Source organism: Pezoporus flaviventris, unplaced genomic scaffold (genome assembly GCF_033815535.1).
Source record: "Pezoporus flaviventris isolate CSIRO_AGI_PZ_B2104156 unplaced genomic scaffold, CSIRO_AGI_Pfla_v1 ptg000013l, whole genome shotgun sequence".
Taxonomy (NCBI): Eukaryota; Metazoa; Chordata; class Aves; order Psittaciformes; family Psittacidae; genus Pezoporus; species Pezoporus flaviventris.
The window spans coordinates 41,269,583-41,290,601 of NW_026892561.1; the positions used below are offsets into that span (position 1 = coordinate 41,269,583).

At 40.9% G+C, this 21,019-nt stretch overlaps 1 protein-coding gene across 3 annotated transcripts in view; it reads right to left on the reverse strand.

Annotated features, from left to right (window-relative positions):
• Window positions 1-2,547: 2,547 nt before the first annotated feature.
• NYAP2 (neuronal tyrosine-phosphorylated phosphoinositide-3-kinase adaptor 2) overlaps window positions 2,548-21,019 on the reverse strand; it is a 140,004-nt gene continuing 121,532 nt past the window's right edge. For all 3 annotated transcript variants that reach the window (XM_061453004.1, XM_061453003.1, XM_061453005.1), the window contains one exon: window positions 2,548-2,821. In XM_061453004.1, coding sequence (XP_061308988.1) covers window positions 2,594-2,821 — 228 coding nt within the window. In that variant the 3' untranslated portion in view covers window positions 2,548-2,593. The remainder of the gene's footprint in view (window positions 2,822-21,019) is intronic.

The following is a 21,019-nucleotide window of genomic DNA, read 5'->3' on the forward strand; positions in this document are numbered from 1 at the left end:
GGTGGGCAAAGTGTACAACCAAGTCTGCTTAGGACAAGAATGCTTCAATTCCCTGATCATTATTCCTATTATCTATTGTTATGGGAAGGACACAATATGAACAAACACTCTAAAACATGTAACGGTTTACACTAACCTTTGCCTTCCCCCAAAGGGCCTGGCACTGCAGAACCCATGTGTATCCACGGGTCTGCACTGCAAAATCAATGCTTCGGTAGTAGGGTTTCTACGGTAACTGCTCCGGGAAGAGACCAGTGCAGAGAAGGAGCATCAAGACTGACTGAACACTGGCTTTCATTTTGTCACCAGAGACATAGTGCAGCTGGGGGAAAGGGCTGAGCTAAGTACTTCACACACAGTTATGAAAAATTCTTCCCTTGCCACATAACAAGGAAGACAAAAGCATAAACACTTTCTGGATAATGAACCTGTTATCTCAAGAGATTTCTCACAACCAACAAGTCGTCTTCTTTCCAGTAGATTCTGGAACTTTGCGAGATCTCTGGAGTTTTTCTTCTGCCATTTTCTTTCTTTATGGAAAAAAGAGAATAAGCAGAATATACAGTTGGTGTCTTTTGGATGTAACATGTATTCAAAGATTCCTTCACAGCCTCTGGGTTTTTCATGTCTTCTGTCATTCTGGCTGTGAAGGGCCCTTTAAATCTGCATTTCAATTGCATACCCATTCCAGCCACTGTATGCTCATAACACACACCAATATTTAATGTATGTGGGTATATACGTATGCACACATCTATGAGTATATATAGACAGATACATGCATATATATATGTGTGTACACATATGCATATATATATATATACAATAATGCTAATATACATACACACATATAAACACACACTCTATCTTTTACAGAAATCTCAGTTTGGACATCAAAATATACATTAGTTAATTACTTATAAAATATTTAAAAAATTTATTTCAGAGTCTGAAAAGAAACTACTACTGATAACACATTACTCAAACTCAAACTTTAGCAATATAGATTACAAAAACCTTCTAAAATTTGTTATTTTTGGTTTTTTTGATCAGCAATTACAGCTGTGGCAATGCTGTCAATATGATTTCAAAGAAAAGCCAATATAACAAGAAGTTTCAAACAACACACCTTTTCTTCTCGGCGAATATAGTACTAATATGATTGTTTTAAAGAGGGACTTTTGTGCTACCAAACTTCAGACACATAGATAAAAATTTAAATATACAAAATATATGCCATAGATTTGTTTTCTCCTACTCCACAGAAGTTCAAGTTTTCCTCATTCTCAACAAATCCTTTTGGAAGATATTTCACCACATGGATTTCACCCTCATAATCAGTATAAGCCATCTCTTTCTCCCGTTAAAACCAGGAGGTCGTAATTCTTTGGTCATGACATAATATTCTGTTAAAATGGGTGTAACATAATACAGGATTGCAAGCCAATTACAGAAGCAGCCAGGAAGAAGAAATGGCATAACCGGGAGAACGTGTTACATGGGCCTCTGCTTCAAAACCACATGAAATCAAGAGGGATTTCCCTACTGGCTTTCAAGGGGTCTGAATTCCAGCCTTTATAAATAAGGAAATCTGACACAGCTTAAAGTAAGGATGTGTTGCTGGATTTGAAAATAATACATATGTAAACAGATATTGTCGCCTTTATTTTCTGGACCAAAGACAAATGTGCACAAGAACCGTGGCTGCAGTGCCACTGCCTTAACCTGCCAAGCGACTGGGTCTCTCCGTCACGGGCTGTACGATGCTTAGTCACAGTGAACCATGGTCTCTGAATACAACAAAGGAAGAGTTTATGTTGCAGGCTTTTCTGCAGAAAATTTCATTTCTTGGCCAAATAATTTTAGTAACTGATTCACATAAAGCCAGGGGCAATTTATTGGATTAACTTTATGGAAAAACTGATGCAGAATAATTAGTATTTTAAATGCAACTTGGGCATCCACATTAAGCACTTTTATTTGCATTGTGTGCAGTTTTGCTGTTTCTCACCAAAACTCTCTCCTTTGTCCAGCCCCCCCCCCCCAAGCTAAGGACATCTAACAAGTACGACTCTAGGTAACTTCTACAGCCCTAGCACCAAGTTGTTTTGTACATTGTCCTGTTCAACAAAACCCACAACCACATGCTTTTGTACAGACAGAGGCCAAATCTAGGCAGGTAAGAGAAATAAAATGGTGGCGGCAGAAGGGGTGAGGACATTAGAATACCACATAGAAAATAGGTAATAAAACAGTATAACAGTAACATTATATAGTAAAATTCTTCATAAATTTTTGAATTTATATATATATATTTAAACAGTGTATCAGTTTGTGTTGTTCAATATATTGGTGAATTATTTACATTTTGATATCATCTGGATCCAAAAAAATCCCAGATAAATATGTATGCCTTAATCCAGTTGGAAACTTAATTCTCTCTCTTGATTGACAGGTGAGCACTGTATGGGTGCTTTTCCTAGGAAGTTCACCACCTGCAGGTAAGTCTTAGGTTAGAGCCTTTGCCTTATTAAGAAAGCAGGCTACCTGTGCATGGTGCAACACAGTGGAGCGCACATCCTCCACACGCCTGTCAAATTGCAGTGTCCCAGAAAACAGTTTGTTGTTTGGAATAAGGAGGTGGGCTGTATTTCTTGGTCCCAGTATTCTTTTTCCAACTCGGCAAAATAGGCATGCTGTCCTGTTTGCAGAGTCCTTTTTCTGATTTCTGCCGAGCTTTAATTTCTTTGCAGAGGCAACGTTTTTTCTCAATCATATCCAGCATTGTATGGTCCCCTTGCAACCACTGCATACATGTCACCTACAGGGTGGGAGGGAAGGTGTGAGAAAGAAAGAAAATAAGGGGGAATAAGAGAAGAAAGAAAGCATACAAATAACTATTTGGTCATAAACTGAATATGTTGCTTTTTTGCAAAGTTAACATTACTCTTATTTAAAACACTAATTTGTTTGATGAACAAAAAAATCTTTATGCCAACAACAGAAACAAAGTCAGTCTTCTTTCTAACTTCTACTTTATGAAAAAGATGGGCAATAAAAGGTCCCTTTTTTAACTTCTCCAGGGCACTGAAAGCTAACTAGCACTGGTCGGTGTTAAATGATGGAATAGATCTTAAAAAGGCACATAGATCTTAACAACATCCTTAAGTTGTGGAAATAAAAAATTCTATATGCTGAGACCCACGTTTTATATTGCTTTCTAAATCCAATCTGTTACATTAAAAGTATGGTGTTAACACTTCTGAGTATCAAGCTAAATATAACTCTGTGTTTAATTTTTTTAAAATGATTTAATGGATTAGCCTATCTGATCCTGTGGTGATATTTCATTAACTAGAAGTCACCAAGAGTTTAGAAACACCCTCTTTTCTTGCATCTAGAATACTTGAAAACATGATCCTGATCCAAAAAAGGAGGTTAGAATACGTTTAGTTGTAAGTACACGTGAGTATTTACATGTAAGTACATGTCACAGCCCTGCTGAAGCCTAAGAATGTGGCTTTATTTGAGTTCATTGGGGAGCTCACATGACAGAAAATGTGTGTGCCTTCAAAGGCTTTTAATTGGAACCAAAATTGCTAATACTAAACTGTCCTGAAAGGGCTCTTTGTGTTTGGACGCCACACTGTGTACCTGCAAATCATAAAACTTCCTTTCAACACTTACTTTGCAAATTTGAAGTGATGTCTTGAGTCTCCCAACATTTATTTTCCACATTAGTCATAAATTAAGGATTTATGTGTAAGTAAACGCACGCCATACATTCGCAGGGGCTGTCCAAGTACATCACTGATCTTGTCACGAAAATGCACATGTAATGCTTTGGCAGCATTTTGCAATTCAGGAAGGAAATGTAGGTTTATTAAGAGTGTTTGAGTACATTTAATAATGCATATGCCTTTCGTTCACAAATCTTAGAATGCCAAGCATGGACACACACCAGGTTCCTAGAACTGGGGACTGGTTTTCTTAGAAGCCAGTATAGAATCCTTCATTGATTTTAGTAGTTTTTGTGGTCAGGTTGAAGCTTATTTAGAATTTATTGATAAATAGAGGACATGTTCAGATTCATAGCAGGATGCAAAGCAAAAGGAATAAACGTGAGCAAGAAAAAGTGACAATAAATCAGGTACTCAAACAGAAAAATAAACAGAATACAGACATATGCATATTTTTTCAAGTATCTCTGTAAAAAACATTTTAAGGGGTGACACAAGATAAATGAATTTTAGATAGAATTACTTTCTTTATACTGAAGCAAAACCATCTTACCTTATATGTTAGTACTTAGAGTAAAACAAGTTTAAACCACAATATCAACCTCGGTTGATACCCTGGAGGGAAGGAATGCCATCCAGAGGGACCTCGACACGCTTGTGAGGTGAGCTGATGCCAACCTCATGAAGTTTAACCATGCCAAGTGCAAGGTCCTACGCCTGGGTCAGAGCAAGCCCAGGCACAGCTACAGGTTGGGCAGAGAAGAGATTCAGAGCAGCCCTGTGGAGAAGGACTTGGGGGTGTTGGTTGATGAGAAAATGAACATGAGCCAGCAGTGTGCACTCACAGCCCAGAAAGCCAACCGTATCCTGGGCTGCATCAAAAGGAGCGTGACCAGCAGGTCGAAGGAGGTGATCCTGCCCCTCTACTCTGCTCTTGTGAGACCTCATCTGGAGTATTGTGTGCAGTTCTGGTGTCTTCAACATAAAAAGGACATGGAACTGTTGGAACAAGTGCAGAGGAGGGCCACGAGGATGATCAGGGGACTGGAGCACCTCCCGTATGAAGACAGGCTGAGGAAGTTGGGGCTGTTCAGCCTGGAGAAGAGAAGGCTGCATGGAGACCTCATAGCAGCCTTCCAGTATCTGAAGGGGGCCTATAGGGATGCTGGGGAGGGACTCTTCATTAGGGACTGTAGTGGCAGGACAAGGGGTAACGGGTTAAAACTTAAACAGGGGAAGTTTAGATTGGATATAAGGAGGAAATTCTTTCCTGTTAGGGTGGTGAGGCACTGGAATAGGTTGCCCAGGGAGGTTGTGAATGCTCCATCCCTGGCAGTGTTCAAGACCAGGTTGGACGAGGCCTTGGGTGATGTGGTTTAGTGTGAGGTGTCCCTGCCTGTTGCAGAATGACTCTAAGAGCAGGACCATAGAGCCCTGGAGGACTGTGCGAGCAAGGCAGGGGGTGGCCCCCACAGGTAACCGGAGACCGGACATGAGAGGAGAATGTGGAGGAAGCTGTGTGGGGCTAACCAATACTGTTGTGCCAAGGAGGAGTGGCTGAATACCACTCCTATATATATGTGAACTCCGTCACAAATAAAGTAGAAGTTTGCTTATCACCCATATTGGGTTGGCCTGTCTGCTTCTCCTCGCCGCTTACACCTGCCCATGGCAGGAGGGTTGGAACCTGATCATCTTAAGGTCCTTTCCAACCCTCACTATTCTATGATTCTATAATATGAATTTTGTTCTTGAATACTCTTAGGAATTGAATGGGCTTTAAGCAACCTGCTCTAGTGGAAGGTGTCCCTGCCTATGGCAGTTGGGTTGGAACTAGATGACCTTTAAGGTCCCTTCCAACCCCAACCGTTCTGTGATTCTATGATTCTGTGATTCTGTAATTCTATGATTTAGAAATACACAGGTAATGCATTGGTAACATGTCCTTGTGAAGTCCTGAGCTAAAAGTCTTCTGGAAGCCTGTTGTGCCTGCTCTTCCTAATCACACTCTTATTTTTCATTTCAGGAGCTATCTAACTTTTACTGTGGTGCAGGCAGGTAACGAGGCATGTCAGCTGCCATGGCTGCAAGACTTTCTCTCCTTGGGTGTCCAGGCCTGGTCCAAAACTCACCGACTGAGCCAGAGATACTCCTCCCCACCCCTGGCTTGACTTCACAGGTCTTAGGATGAGGCTCTGCCTGAAGCAGATTCCCTTCCACTCTACTCATCAGTGACAGGTTAGTACTTACGCAGCAGTGTCTTCATTTTGGCTGGGTCCTCCTATGTGAGGCAGGACAGGGACACAGGCCGCACATGATTCACTAACAAAATATTCACAACACACAGCTGCACACCAGCTTCTGGGCTGGAATTGATGACAACGGTGCTTGAGTAAGGGTTTCTCTTCTAGGCATTGGGAAATACCTTCTCTTTCATAACTAATCATGTAAGTAAACAGAGTATGTGCCAATAGCAAATCCTTACAGTACACTTTGTGCTAGTCACCATGCATCACAAGCACCACGCAGCACGTACGACAGTTACCCTGAGGGTGTTACGTCCACATCACCCCACTCTTGCCGCTGTACTACGCTCGGTGCCATTGCCAACACAGTGTCTTCTGGTAGCTAATCTCCTCATGGTTTTTTGACATGCTAAACTCCAAAATACCAGTTGCAACGTCCCAAAGATAGAAATAGTGTTGCAGAATGTATCAGTTACACAGACACTCCACCATCCCTTGTAAAACAGCCCCTAAAATAAATCCAAGTGTAGGCAGCTCCAGAAGCCTTTTCTTATACTGGCCACCACATTGTGTTGCAGCTAGTGATTCAAGTATTATGGAAAGTTTGAGGGTTTCCACTTTCCCAGACAATGATTTTCAAGACCACTTGTTATTTTTGGTTTTGGTTAAGTCTTTCACATCAGCATCTTCTTAGGTGTACTGTCCACATGGTACACTACTCTGCTGTAACTGCATTCAGGTAATGGTAGGTGCAGCATGAGCGTGCAGAACTGGTATGTGCGAAGTAATTTGCTAAAATAGACTAACTGAACACACATGATTGTGGGGAAAATTTGCTGAAAAGTGAGAACAAATGTTGAAGGATTTTAATGGATGGTTTTGCCCAGTTCCAGTGTTAATGTGCAACAACATAAAAATACACTGAAAGGGGGTGAGCGCCTCTTGAGGGTGCAAGACATAAGTAAGAGGAAATCACCAGCTTGTAGATGAATGAACTACAGAGATGACAATAACCATGTTGCTAACACAAAATCCCAAAAAAGTGTTAACTAAATTGTCGGTGTGTCCTAGAGAAATTACAGGTGCTAAGGCTCATGAGGCAGCAGTCAACCAGCTGTTTAATCACATCAGTAACCCTCAATGACTTCATTAGTAGAGCTACCGAGGTGTTTAAAGCTAATGTGTTTAACACTGTGGATTTAGGCCTAATCCTTCTTGTGACTAAACTGATGGTGCTCACACTTGGTTTCATTGCTTTTTTTCATATTCTCTCTCCTTTCTGGCTTCAGCCTGTTCCTCTGGTCATGCACAAGGTTGTTAATATCCCTGCTATATCATAACAAGGGATTTGTTCAGTGTGAGAGGCACAAAAAATGATGACTTAATTTACGGAAACAAAGTAGAGCATTCATAACATTATACAGCTATATAGCTCTTCTGTTCCTGAAAGAAATTCCCACAGAACATGTGGAACAGTACTGCAGCATTTTAGAGCTTGGCTGCAGATGTGGATGGTAGGCAGACAGGCACAAAATGCACCAGCACTGGAGGCAATAGCTGAGGAGACACAGGGCAGGAGAAGCAAAGCTGGTTTTCACCAAAGAGCCTTGGCTCAAAGCCTGTTCTTTCTGGAAAGGGAAGAAAGAGCCAGCAGCTAACATTAGGATGGTATGGAGGGATCGCCTGGAGATTCCAGGATGTGTATCAGGTACTGTGTCACATAATCTCCTCTGAATTATAAAATTTGCTGATTGTACATCAATTTTTGTTTTGATGGAATTTTTACTCATTAAATTATATGGGGCATGAGGAAAATTTTGTTTTTTCTTCAAAATCAGGCAGAGCAAGAAAGTGAAGGAAAACACCAGACAAAGGCCCAGAAGTTTGGACATTCACTAGGAGGTGCTGGAGGTAAACTCAAACCCTTGCTCCTAAGCAGGCAGCAAAAGCTCTGTGATAACTTGGTGCGTAGAAACAGTACAGGAACGTAAAGTGGTTGGAAGTTCTCTCACCTGAACGATACTCAGCACAAATGTAAATGAGGATGTCTCACAAGGTCCTGGTAAACACATAAACCCTTTGATTACTCATTACGCTGTAGGACTTCTTGTTTGGTTTTTTTTTTAATCTTTAAAGCAAATGCTTGACCCAAACTTAGGAGGTAAGAAACTTCTTCTACTATGCTAAACTGAATTCCCCTATACAGTTTTAATCACCAGCTTTCTTGAAGGCCTTAGAAGAAACCAAAAATGCTACCTTATTTTTATTATCTGCCCTTATTTTTCTAGTATTTTTATTCCGAAAACATCAAAAGTGAATTTTCTTAAGATCTGTTACATACTCTAAGGTTCTGTGTTTGCAGTGCTGTGGAACAAGAAGTAATATTACAAAACCATCTTAGAACTAGGAAAAAAAACAGTGGAAAATGTTTTGTCTAAGAAAACCTTTCTAAGTAAAGAAAGATCACTTCTGGTGAGTGCTTTAATGCTTTGTGAAGATCTGAGCAACAAACTAGACAAACTACCTCCCTTCTCTGGAAAGTGCAACCAGTATATTTTTCTGTGTAGGTGACTCCAGTAGCTGTGGGCCTGCCTTAATTTCTTCTTACCTAACAGGACTTGACTTATTCCAGAAAGATAAGCAGCAATCCTGATGGTTTACAAATAGATAACAGGTAGATGATGTCTCTAAGCCAGATCACAGAATTCTCTTGGAGCAGAGGTTTGACAGAGAGTTCAACTGTTTTTAGAGGTCAGGACATGGATCCAGAGGTCAGTACACACTGTACCCATCTGAATTTACTGGAAAAAAAACTCAGAATCCCAAGGAAAACTCAAAACAGGCTTTGGGGAACAGTCAATGACTCATGCTGCCAGAAACCCCCTGGTGTCAAAGCACATTATTTTTGTCTTCTCTACAGGCTCTGCCTTGGCCCTGGGCACACCCAGTGCTGCCCGTGGAACAATGCTGGTGCAGCTCCAATCCGCGCTGGAGTCATGGCAGCCTGCACCAGCTAATTCACAAAAGTGCTCAAAATATGGGTGTTTAAAGGAAGCAAAAGGAATGTAAATGAACATAGTTCTTTCCCTGTTCTTCACTAAGCAAGATAGTTTGGTCTGGCAAAGAGAGTAATAGTTACAGATGGAAAAAGAGACACAAAAATACTCTCCAGTAATACCATTAAGCAGCTACTGACAGATACAGCTACTGTACACCTGCTAGCTGTGGTCACCAGGGGTAGGAAACAATCTTTTTGGTGGTGAACATTCACAATATGAGGCAAACTTCCTGGCCCTTCAGAAAATGGACTTTCATGATAGCAGCACCAGGCAAAGTGCATCACTAGAGTGCATAAGCAGGTCTGTACACTGAACACATGTATGCTACTGAAAAACATATGGCAATACCTGTAAGTTATATACAAACCAAATGATCCCACATAGCACAGTCTTTTCAAATGAAAAACATGAGGGGTGTGAAAAGAAAAATCTGGGGACTGGACTGCAAATATAGAGCGAAGAATCCTCAGTGCTGTCCTGGGACCCTCTTTCTTAAGGTGTAATAAGTTTTACCTGTTCATGTGTGACATAAATATCTACATAAATACACAGATAGATAATGCTCTAACCTAGATCACATAACTCTCTTGGAGCAGAGGTTTGACAGGCAGAACATCTACAGTTCAATTGTTCTTAAAGGACAGGACATGAGGTCAGATATATGTGCTACATAAGTCTCACTCATATCCCCTGGTCTCAAACTGAGCCCTGCGAAACCTCAATCATGAACCCCATGCAGTGGGCAGGCAGGTGCCCTGAGCTCCTGCCTGTGCTGGGATGAGAGAAACATAAATGCTAGGAGTGATTCTGTTCCTCCAAAGTCAGGCCACACAGGTGAAGCCTAGGTAGGGCAAAGTCATGCTAATTCCCAGTGCTGAGGGGCATTACAGGAAGCCAAACATTGAAAGGTGCACTGTAATTTTTCACGAGTGCATGTGAAAATACGTGGCGATAAAAATGCTGTAAAGGAGAAATATTTGAAATATTGTAGGTAGTTCTATTATTAGTCACAAAGCTAAAAAATGCTGCTCATTTTCATTAATTTTTGAAGAAGCTTTTCTAACATTTAAATTGACCACGTGGTGTTTCATTCTCTGGACAATTCTGTGAGGGAGGGTTGTTTGTGTTGTATAAACTCTTAATGACATAAAAAATATTTCCACTAAGATTTACATAAGGGCTTCAGACAATAACACCATATCCCATTCACATCTTTCTCCTCATGACATCTCGGCTGGTAAGTTCTTGGTTTGCCTATTTTCAGGCTGCTGATTTGTTTGAGGTGAAATCGGAAGCTCTGGGCTGTAAGAGAGCCCCACAATTCAGTGCTGCTTCCTAATAATATTTTCCTAGTACTATAGACTCCCGCTTACTGTGCTGAAATTGCAGAGGTTATGGGCTGAGGGAGAGGATGATCTCCTCTGGCCCTTGCGAGCATCTCCCTCTTCTGCTGGATGGGCAGAGGGTCTAACTCTTCATTTACAGGAAGGACAGGGAAAATCACACCACACATATGTGATCAGGTTGTTATCTACAAATACCCTTTTCTTTGTGATAGCCGCATATCAGATAGACTGAAAGCCTAACAGCTGATGTGAGGCTATAACAAAGTGATCTGAAATCAACGCAGAATATAATGAAATAAAAAATATCAGCAACATTTGGAGGAAATAATTAGAAATGTCTCCTGGATCTGTAAAGTGATCTCAAACAGTGCAACCTGTGTGCAGTGCTACACATCATTCAGCAGAGCCAAGCATGCTGGTTTGTTTTGGCAGGCTACAGCGAGTGAAGAAGAAAGGCTTTCTGAAAGCCACTTACCATCCTCTGGGAGGAAAAGGTACTCCCTCCCTCTTGCCTCAGACAGAAGTTTCCAAACTCTTTTTCCCACTGAAACTTGTGACGGCACTTTTTCTGGTGCAGATTGGTCCCAGCCATCTGGCTGGGTAATTCCACTCAGGAGGGTGGGAAATCCCACTCCTAGAAGGCGGTCATGTGCCGGGGTGCAAGTAGTGGAGGGCTATGTTAAGTAGCAACAGTTACTTCACGATCTGCTATCTGATACTCTTAGCTTGACGTGGAGGTCCTCTTTAGCACACGTTCCCAAAATGGGAGTTGTCCAAGGCTGGAGTTGAGCCAGAATGAGGTTTCACAAAATCTGAGCAGTGAGATCCTCACCCATTTGAAGCCAACAGGAACGCACTGGCTGACTTCACGGGTCCAGGAATTTGACTACAGTTTGTTCAAACAAACAGTAAAAAAAAAAATCTCAAGCGAATTAAAAAACCTTCAGAAGAGCACTTGGAAAATTATGCTGGACAACATTTCTTTTGCTAACCGTCAGCTATAACCATTGCACTGCAGTTGAATGTTGTTACCTTCAATGGCTGCAATAGTCGGTGAGGGCAGTACTACAGGCTAAATCTGCAGTCGTTTCTTGCTCTATGACAGAAGTACTCTGGAATAATATTGACATGAAGGAGCGTAATTTGGCTCACGACAAATGTGACAGTCATTCATGTAGCTTTGTACTGCTAACCCGTTCTCCTGTTACTGGTAAATTCAAAACAACAATTGATTATTAATACAAAAGTGATTAACAGGAACTGTATGTTCAGGAACACGCAGGATGTGCAACGTGAGCTGTGAAAGCAGACACCATCCGTGCAATTCACAGTGCATGGTAATGCTCCCTGGGGAAACTGGATAACGCAACTGCAAATTATTCCCTAGAAGTGCCTGAGGTGCTCTCTAGAAGGTGTCCCATGGTGCCAGCAACCGCATTAGAATGATCTTGTGCATTCACTTACTTGCATCACAAGCACACGCAAGGTGCTAAGTGCTCACAAACTACCCTTTCTGGCCTTTCACAAATTCTTCACTGCAAAGGACAAGAGTAACATCTTGTTTTCCCTTTAAGCACTCAGGAAAGAATTCCTCCAGCACGTTGTTCTTAATTTTGACAAAACAGTTGAGTGGGAAGGAGCAATTTGTAATCTTACCCTGTATGTTTAACATTAAAAAAATTCACTGACACTTGCTATTCCAGCTTCTGAACCTGTATATGTGTTGCATTTTAGGGCTATTGTAACATTTGAATTGCTGTGTTTAATGTTTTGATTTACATTATTCTAAATTTCTAAACTTCTGGAAATATGTTTTCTTACATACTATAGGAAAATGAAAAAGAGTCCCTGTAAAAGCTGCTCTACCACTTCACATAATAACATGATGCAGTATTGTAAGAAAACTCTGGGCACCTTTTTCAAACACAGGCCTCACTAGAGGACTTACTACATTGTCTTGTGCTCTGTGGCCTGACTAATCCACCAATTACAAACAACTGACAAGAATCTTTGCAATCCAGGAATTCTCGAAGATTCAAGATTATGAGCAATTAACACTTCTCCTAAAATTATATTAGCAAATTGTTAGTAAACCCTCAGCACCTCTGATTCCAGACCTGTAGTTTCATGATTCATTGCTTCCAATTACTAAATGTCACAGTTACTTTATACAGAACCAACCCTGTTGGTTCTCCTATGCCTGAGTTTTCCAGTAACCCCTGGACTATTGCTGACGCTATCAATAATGCAAACTTTAAATGATAAATTCACCATCCCAATTTCCACTTTCATACTGGCAATCAGTCTAGCTATAGATCTTCCTGTCCTTGCATTATTATCTTATTTGGAAACATGTATTTTTCTCATCTAAGCTTTTCTTTTTTTAACACAAACTTGTCTGAAATGTCTTGCTTGACCTACTGTTAGTTAACACGTCCTGTAAGTGCTAGCACACTTGAAATAAGAGCCTGTAAAGTAACTCATATTAGGGACATGGTGTAAAGTTGTCTCATGCATCTCATTTACACAGTGGATCATCACAAAGTGCATTCCTAGTGAGATCACTCATGAAAAATCAAAGCTTAATCTATGCCTTTGTTAAGCAATAAATGCAGAACTCAGGCAACCCACCATGATACATCCTGTCATTTACTGTAAAATAGAATGGAAAATTCAATATTATATTAGGTCAATCACAGGAGGGACAAAGGACAGAATACTCTGCTGGAGTTCAGTGATGCAGAGATCTCCTGCAAACTGTATTTTGCAGTACAGCACCTGCAGAACAATGCTCTAATGTCCTAGATTTCCTTGAGAAGTTACTAATCCTTTCTCTCCACCTCTTCTGCTTGCTGGAGGCTTTGCTCTGTTGCTTGTGCGCCTTAATTGCTCACGAACCAGGCTTAAAAAAGCAGGATAGTTTGTGGCAGTGACCTCAATGACCACTGCAGCTGGCCCTGCCTATGACAGAGTAACCACATCCACAGTACAACACACCTGTGATTAGTGCTTTTTACTCCAAATCATGGTAGGTTTGAAAACCTGCCAGATCTGAAATCCTATACTGAGATGAACAGCCTGTCCCCCTTTAAGTTAAGAGGTGCATGGAATGCTAAGAGCTGCCGGTGGGCAAGATCCTTTCCTCCTCTGAATCCAGCCCCTGCAGACTGCAAAAGCTCACATGTACAAGGCAGCTGAGGGCAGCAGGATGCATCGTCTCGATACTGTTTGTGGTCACCCATCAGAGGCCAGGAAGGACCCAGAAACTGAATATGCAAGAATGAAAACAAGTGGAACCAAGACTTTGGAAGAACTAAGAACTGTGAGAAAGTGGACATTGAGGCCAACCCTAAAATCACAAAAATGTGATATGGGGACACCACAAATTCCTTTAGTTTTTCAATTTTATTGGACCTCATTTTTCCCAAGCTAAAAACACACACATGAGCTTCAGCACCCTTTCTATTGAAGTTAGTATTAGAATTCAAGATTTAACTAACCTTTATTGCTGGGATGGCTGAAGAACGTCACCACACTAGTTTGCCAGCAAAGCCCCTGAGTCTATATTTCTCTAGCATTTTCAATTAAATGGTCACAAAAATAATTTTAAAATTAAAAAAGATAAAATTATCAATTTCATCACTGAAACGACCAATGCCTTCGTTTCCACTTGTTTTGTACTAGGTGATCTAAACACATAAATATCTCTGGTACAGACTATGAAGTTGCTTTGAGAAATTTTGAAATATATTCTTACATTTCTCCTTTTCTGATGGTAAAATTCATTCAATGAGAACTTTCTTAGATTTAATTAATTATTGTACTAATTATGTGGGGGGACATTTAGCAAAACATGACTGAAAACAACACTGAATGTACAGAGATGAACATATTATTGTAGGTGGTCACAACTTTCTTTTTAAGGATGCATAAACCCACGATTGACAGAGAACTCCATTTATGATTAATTTCTAACTCCAAATTAAAATGCATCTTAATTAACAGTTATTAGAGGTAGAAACTGTACTGAGAGTTTTTAAGTAATCCAAACATGTAAGAGCCTGCCTTAGTATGAGATACCACATCTGCTCTACCCTCACAGCAACATCATGCAATTTCATTTATATCAGAAATTGCTAGACAATATAGTACCCAAATCTAATACAGACACGCTGAATTTCCTGATATGCTGAATAGCTGGGATACAGGAAAGAAACTAACACTGGCATCCACATGTTTGAGAAAATGGCATTCACTGGGTGCAGTGGTTCCCTGCACCTTGTTCCTGCTGTTCTGTTTAGAAGGCAACTCCAAAAGGATGGCATTGGCTGATACAGTCTGTGACACTGAATTGGCATTAACCCATTGAGAAGACTGCAACACACTAAACCACAAGTACAGGTCTGCTGAAACAGGGCTTTGCTTGCAGCCTCCCCCACAGGGAGTGAGTGGGCAAACTCGACTTAGATCTCTAGAGCAAGGAGGAAATTTAACTACCTATCTTAAAAGGAACAACTAATGACAATACATAGTGAACAAAGTGTTAAGCTCTGTGTTAACCTATATACACACATCATCTTAATGTAAGCAAACAAACTGTCAACCAGCAAAAGAGCACTGTTTGATTATGTTTGTGTTTTAGCATTTGGCACAAAAATCAGGCAAGAGCCATGATCTGACCAATATTAAATTAAAAAAATGCATATTGCTGTGTCTTTTCTCATTTTTATTCTTTCCCATTGTGAATTATACAATTGTGATTATAAACCCCAGATAGTACATGTGCTTTTGCAGACTTTAGAAAAAGAGATGGGCAAACAAAACCCAAGTGTCCACTCATTGCCACTGACTTGCAAAGGGTTGAGATCAGGCCCATAAACACCAAGACCCATTAGTGGAATGTGTCCTTTCCCCATCCTATATTTTGTTGAGGAAAAGCATTCCTTGGACGTTCCAATTATAGCTTATGAGTGAACTGGGAATTTGCCATTGACATGCATGAGGTCAGAATTTAACCCTGTATCTTTAAATTAAACATTGAAGAGGATTTTCTATTATGTGATCTTAGCTGGGGTGAAGGCTCTTCCTAGCAGTGCCTCTGTCATCCTACAAGTTCCTTAGTATTTCCTGCATGAAGATCTGTCTTCTGAGATTTTCCTGAGTAGCTGCTGCCACTCTGCTGCAGTAACTTACTACACACTGACACCGATCCAGCTGGACAAGTTAGCACAATGATAATACTAACTGTAAAGGAAGCAAATTTATCACTCACAGGTCTCATAGAGAAACACACATGATTATCATTGAAGCTCCAATTCACTGAATAACAAACATGTGCTCAACTGAAAAATATGTATCTGTCATCCCCTTGATTTACAGGGATATTTTGCTATTTAAGATAAGCCAGTGCTTTGCTGCCTCGAGGCCTACGTACAAGTTGTGTGCTGATTAAGAATAATTTTACAGAGAACTAGTAAATGACTGTTTTAATAAATGCCTAATCAATTGGCAATTATATGTTCCTGTGGAACGCAAAGCATAAGAGTTCTGACAAATAGTGGCCACAGTGTTCCCATAAAATTGACTTATAAATAAGGTATTTCCAGCCTTTCCTAAGGCTCACCTGCACGGGAGAAACTTTTCTTTCCAGCCTAAGGCCCTTCTAATACCAGTATTTATACATGCAAGACATTACAGATGTATATCACCCTTGACTTATTGCAAGTCCCACATGTGAACAGTCAGGATTTGCAGCATGGGAGTCTATCTGGTTAAGGGCATTTCTACACCTAGGAGCTTGAACAGCATAAGGCACATAGAACCAAAACTATACAGTGAGGACTGTTCCCAAACATTTTTCAACCTTTCAAACACAGAAAACTGCCATGAGAAACATAAGTATCTTTGCAATTTTGGATCTGTTCAAATCATCATTCTGAAGAACTGGAAACCTTAACATTAGTAAAAATAATAATCTTTTAAAGTTCTCATTTAAAATACATGACATTTTTATTTTCATTGTTTAACAAGACAAAATGGGAAAAAAAAAGTAGGTTATCAAAAGTGGGTGCTGGCATTCATACCTTTTTATAATTGGCATACACATAATGTTTATGAATAGCCACACATTTCTAGTGAGAGACTATGAACAAACACACATATACAGAGATATATAAACATACTATACATACATACATGGGTGAATATACATATTTATGTGCATACAGTATACAGACGAGATACTATACAGGTACAGTAAGTGCAATATACTGTATAAGGCTATACAAACACCAAAAGAGTCTGGTGGAATGGTGACAACCATGAGAACAAAGCTTGAATGGTTTGTAATGTAATGCAGATGGTGGGGTAAACCTTGCTGTTCCGTGCCATGTTTTATGCATCAGGCACCCACAGTTCCAACAGAAACCTGGTACAATACATTCAGTTCATATACAAAAGAGGTAAGACAGTGGGGGCACATGGAGGGGACAGAAATGCATATGAGCAGACTAGAAAGGTTGTTCTACCTAGAGTACAGAATGTTTGGTTTACTTCCAGAGAATGCCTATATATAAACCCATGCTTCCATGAATTCATGCCATTTTTATTTCTATTTTTTCCTTTAAATATTATAAAATTCTTGCCCTGAGTTAAACACAAATACACACAGAAAAGGGGGGGGGGAAGGAAGGAAATTGCATGCTTGTGGGTTGCGGTTTTTTTAGGATTTTTTAACCAAGGCACAATGTCTTCAATAGTGGTTACAAGACCATTTGAAATAAACTTAGCAATCGCTATTGTTCTGGTACTGCATCCTTCTTAACGTGACTAAGCTAACTGTTTGCACACAAAAGTCTCAGAACAAGTTTTGAAGTGAATTTACAAGTTTTAGAAGAGAATAAGTAAATTTATGACAAACACCTTAAAGAGAGATTCCCTGAAGAGGAAGGAATGCTACCAAATCAAATTCCTCTGCTGAAAACTTATGGATGCTTGGAATGAAACCTTCTCACATAAATTACACTACATGTTTGTTTATTATTACTGCAAGTTGTTACTGACTTTTAGTATAAACATGGTCAATGCTGTAAGAGCAGCTAATAATGAGTTGAAGAACATCCATATCATTTTTAGTTTCTTGTTGTAGGTAGGACAGGACAGAACAGTGATCTCACTCATTCGGTGTTTAATGAGCTGCAAGAGCTCATTACAGCTTAGGAACACTTGTTCAGTGATGCCGTAAGACTTCCAAGGCACGTACCTTCCCAGCTCACCAACTTGCAAAACTTTTTCACTGGAAATACTAGTTATTTTTTTCAGTGTATGCCATGTTACATCCTACATACCTGTGCGTGACTCTCAAAAGAATGTTCTGGGTCAAAGGACAAGCTTGGTTGTTGCCGCATATCTGAACCCTCAGGCTCCAGAGGCACACAGTTCCCACCGATTTCTGAACAACTTCCAGGGCTGTGGGGGCACCTCACCTTCCAGGGAGCAACCACCTGCATTGTGCTGCATCAACTGTGGCATCTTTCCCATAAACTTCTCTTTTGAGGTAAGACTGCTTTTTCAGTACTTTGTCCCAACGCTATCAAAACCAGGTACAACATAACAACACGCTGCAACCGCAGACCCTGCAGATGAGATCTTCTCATGCTTGTCCTATGCCTACTAAAGAAATTGTCACTCACAATCTGAGAAACAACTAGGTAAAGACAGTAAAAAAATGTTGAGTGGCAAGTAAAACCCCTCATAAATGCTGTACTTCAGTCTTTATCAGAATATTGCTGCATTTGAAAGGTTTCAACATCTTCTGTGAGGAAACTGGTCTCTTTCTGTACTCTGCTGGCAAGCTTACAAAACCCGTGCAAGAACAAGAAGAGATCAGAGTAAGGTAATGGAATATTCTTACTCCCACTCTGTTCCATTGCAGCTGAAATAGTGGCAGCCAGCCCAGCACTTGAGGGTGAGGAAAGGTATGAGGACAGACTCTAGATCTAGTGTTCAGAGACAGGTCACTCTGTTCCCATGTCTGATACCCTCTCTGTAGCATTATTTTTCCTACGGCTCACCTGCTTTCACCCATCACTTCTTCTCCCTGACACGTCTTTTTTGTACCTAAACCCCATGCTATTGAGCAGTACGGAGAAAGAGAGTCACCAAAGCCATGCTTGGGCCTTGGGACCTTCCACAATAGCAGTGCATGCTCAGATCCGCCTCTGCATGTGATGGATCAGAGACCACTTTGGGGGTGTGAGGGCTGCCAAGCATGCACTCTCTCATGCTCTTAAATCAGAGTGCTGGCAGTGTAGGACTCAGCAATGCAGTGACCTGCTTCTGCTGCATGACCAGCCCAGCTGAACGATGAAGAAAAGATGTTGGGACAGCAACAGAAGGGCTGCCTGCCAACAGAAGACAGCTTTGACACATTTGCTTTTCATGCCGATCAGTCAGGCGTGCCTTTGAGGTGAGGGATGATGGATGTAGCAATTCCATCCACTTCAAGGTTTGCATTTCCTTTTCTTCCTTTCTTTTTTAAGGAGCAATCTCTATTTGCAGTTTGTATATTTAGCAACAATTTGCACTGCTCTGGACCCATGCACTGATTACGTAAGACCAGATACAAGCTGAAACTCAACACAGTGCAATGTGGAGCCTTTCCTAACGCATTAAAATTCTTGTTGCTGCTCTCATCCAAATTGTTGACAGCATATTTAGCTGGGCTGACGACAGCAGAATTTTGCCTTCGCGTGTGCAAGAGATTTGTCCTTGCTGCGTAAAAACAACCCTGTGTAAAGCAATCCAACCACTCCCTCTCGTGGGCATGGGGCTCTGCTGCACTTCATAAAGGCACAAAAGCGTACTTTGAAATCCATTTTAGATCTTCAGCAGTGCAAACTCCCCAGGAGGCTGTGCGGCACCTCAGGGCGCAGGTCGCACCCGGCACCTCTTTCTCGGTGGTGGCGGTCAGTGCGATGACTCACCCGTGACTGTCGTGAGCATTCAGTCTGAACAAGAAGGCAAAATCCTATGGGTTTTCAAATGCACTCAGGCCACATGCTCATCAAATCCAGACATCATCTCAAGGTGAATGCTGGCCCATGTCTCATCACTGAAGTGATTGTGCTGGGGGTTTCTCTCTGTACCCCGTAGCCTTTCCTCCCAGGTAGGACCCAGAGGAGTTTCCTCCTCCCAGCTTATTTGCAAAACCACAAAATCCAGTCTATGTCTGCATTTACTTGTTTTCATCTACACAGACACTAAAGGCTTCTCCACGCGAGAGCCATCTGGGAGAGACATCATTTGTAAAATGCTCCTAGTAAAATTTCCCTGGCTTTCCTGTTTTAGACATTCAAATACATTTCACTGTAGTAGTGGCATATAAACCTGACTAAAATCCCTGTCAAAGATACAGTAGATTGCACCCCAAATAGTTTCTGCACTTTCTAATTTCACACAAACCAAAGCCTAAGCAATATCTGACAGTCACATACTTACCAATCTACTATCTGTGACTGCTTACTTTCTCGTCTATTACACTGAGCTTACAAATCCTTGGTGTAAGGATAGTCTTTCGACACATTGTCTACCAACACAGGACCTTACTCATGACTCCAACTCTTAGACTCCATCACAAACATTATTGCAGTAGATCCTAGTGGCCAACATCAAGCAGGTTTCGGATCCAGTGACCATCCCAAGCCTTATTAAAGGTGATGGTTAAACATAAGGAGTAATTAAGTCCCTGTAAGTGAATAGCTTTACCGGCAGAACTAGAAGCTACTAAGAGGGGGTAGCATGGCACTGTTCCCGCACTGTGGACATACACTTTGAATGAAGAAAAACATCAAGTATCAAAAAGGAACAACCATAATCTTGGCTCCAGGAGCACAGAGATCTCAGAGGCGTTGCAGCTGAAGGAGAACACTTGACATTTACACACAGAGAGAAGAAAACGACTGCCACCAAGCCATGAATTGTTTCATATGTTTTGCTATTCTACATCCAAAATACACAATAGACTTTCAAAACTTTTTCGAGGAAAAAAGAGGGACAGAGAAAGTCATACCAGAGTGTCATTAGCTATGCCTCTTGAATAGGAATTTGGAACTACATCCCCCCTGAGGTTTTTAACCAGCAGCACATTTTGCAATTTTCATTGCAAATCCTTCTGCATTACTGGAACCACAAAAGCACAGTCACTGGAGTCTGATGCTAGTTTCCAGTTGTGATTTGTTAAGCAGAGCATCTAGCAAAGATTTATAGTACTGAGCGATGACACAGGTTTATTCCATGTAGCAGATACGGATTCTCTTAGTAGCACCCTTTTTTTTGTCGTTGTTACCATTTCCCTAGTGTTCAAACAGGATGAAAGAGTACATCAGTCTACAGAATTCTCCATCTACCTGCAATGGCTGTGTTTCTTCCATATAATGGATATTTGAAAAAGACTGCTGTGATCAGGTATGGAACATTAAACGCAGCCACCCGGAGTCCAGCCCTGCTATGATGCCCAACAACTGCAGGGTGTTTACTGGCTGCTTTGAACTCTGGTACACTATTGCTGGGGAAAACGGCAACTTTAAGCTGAAAAGAACAGAAGAGCACAAATGCTTTGTTTATGCTCA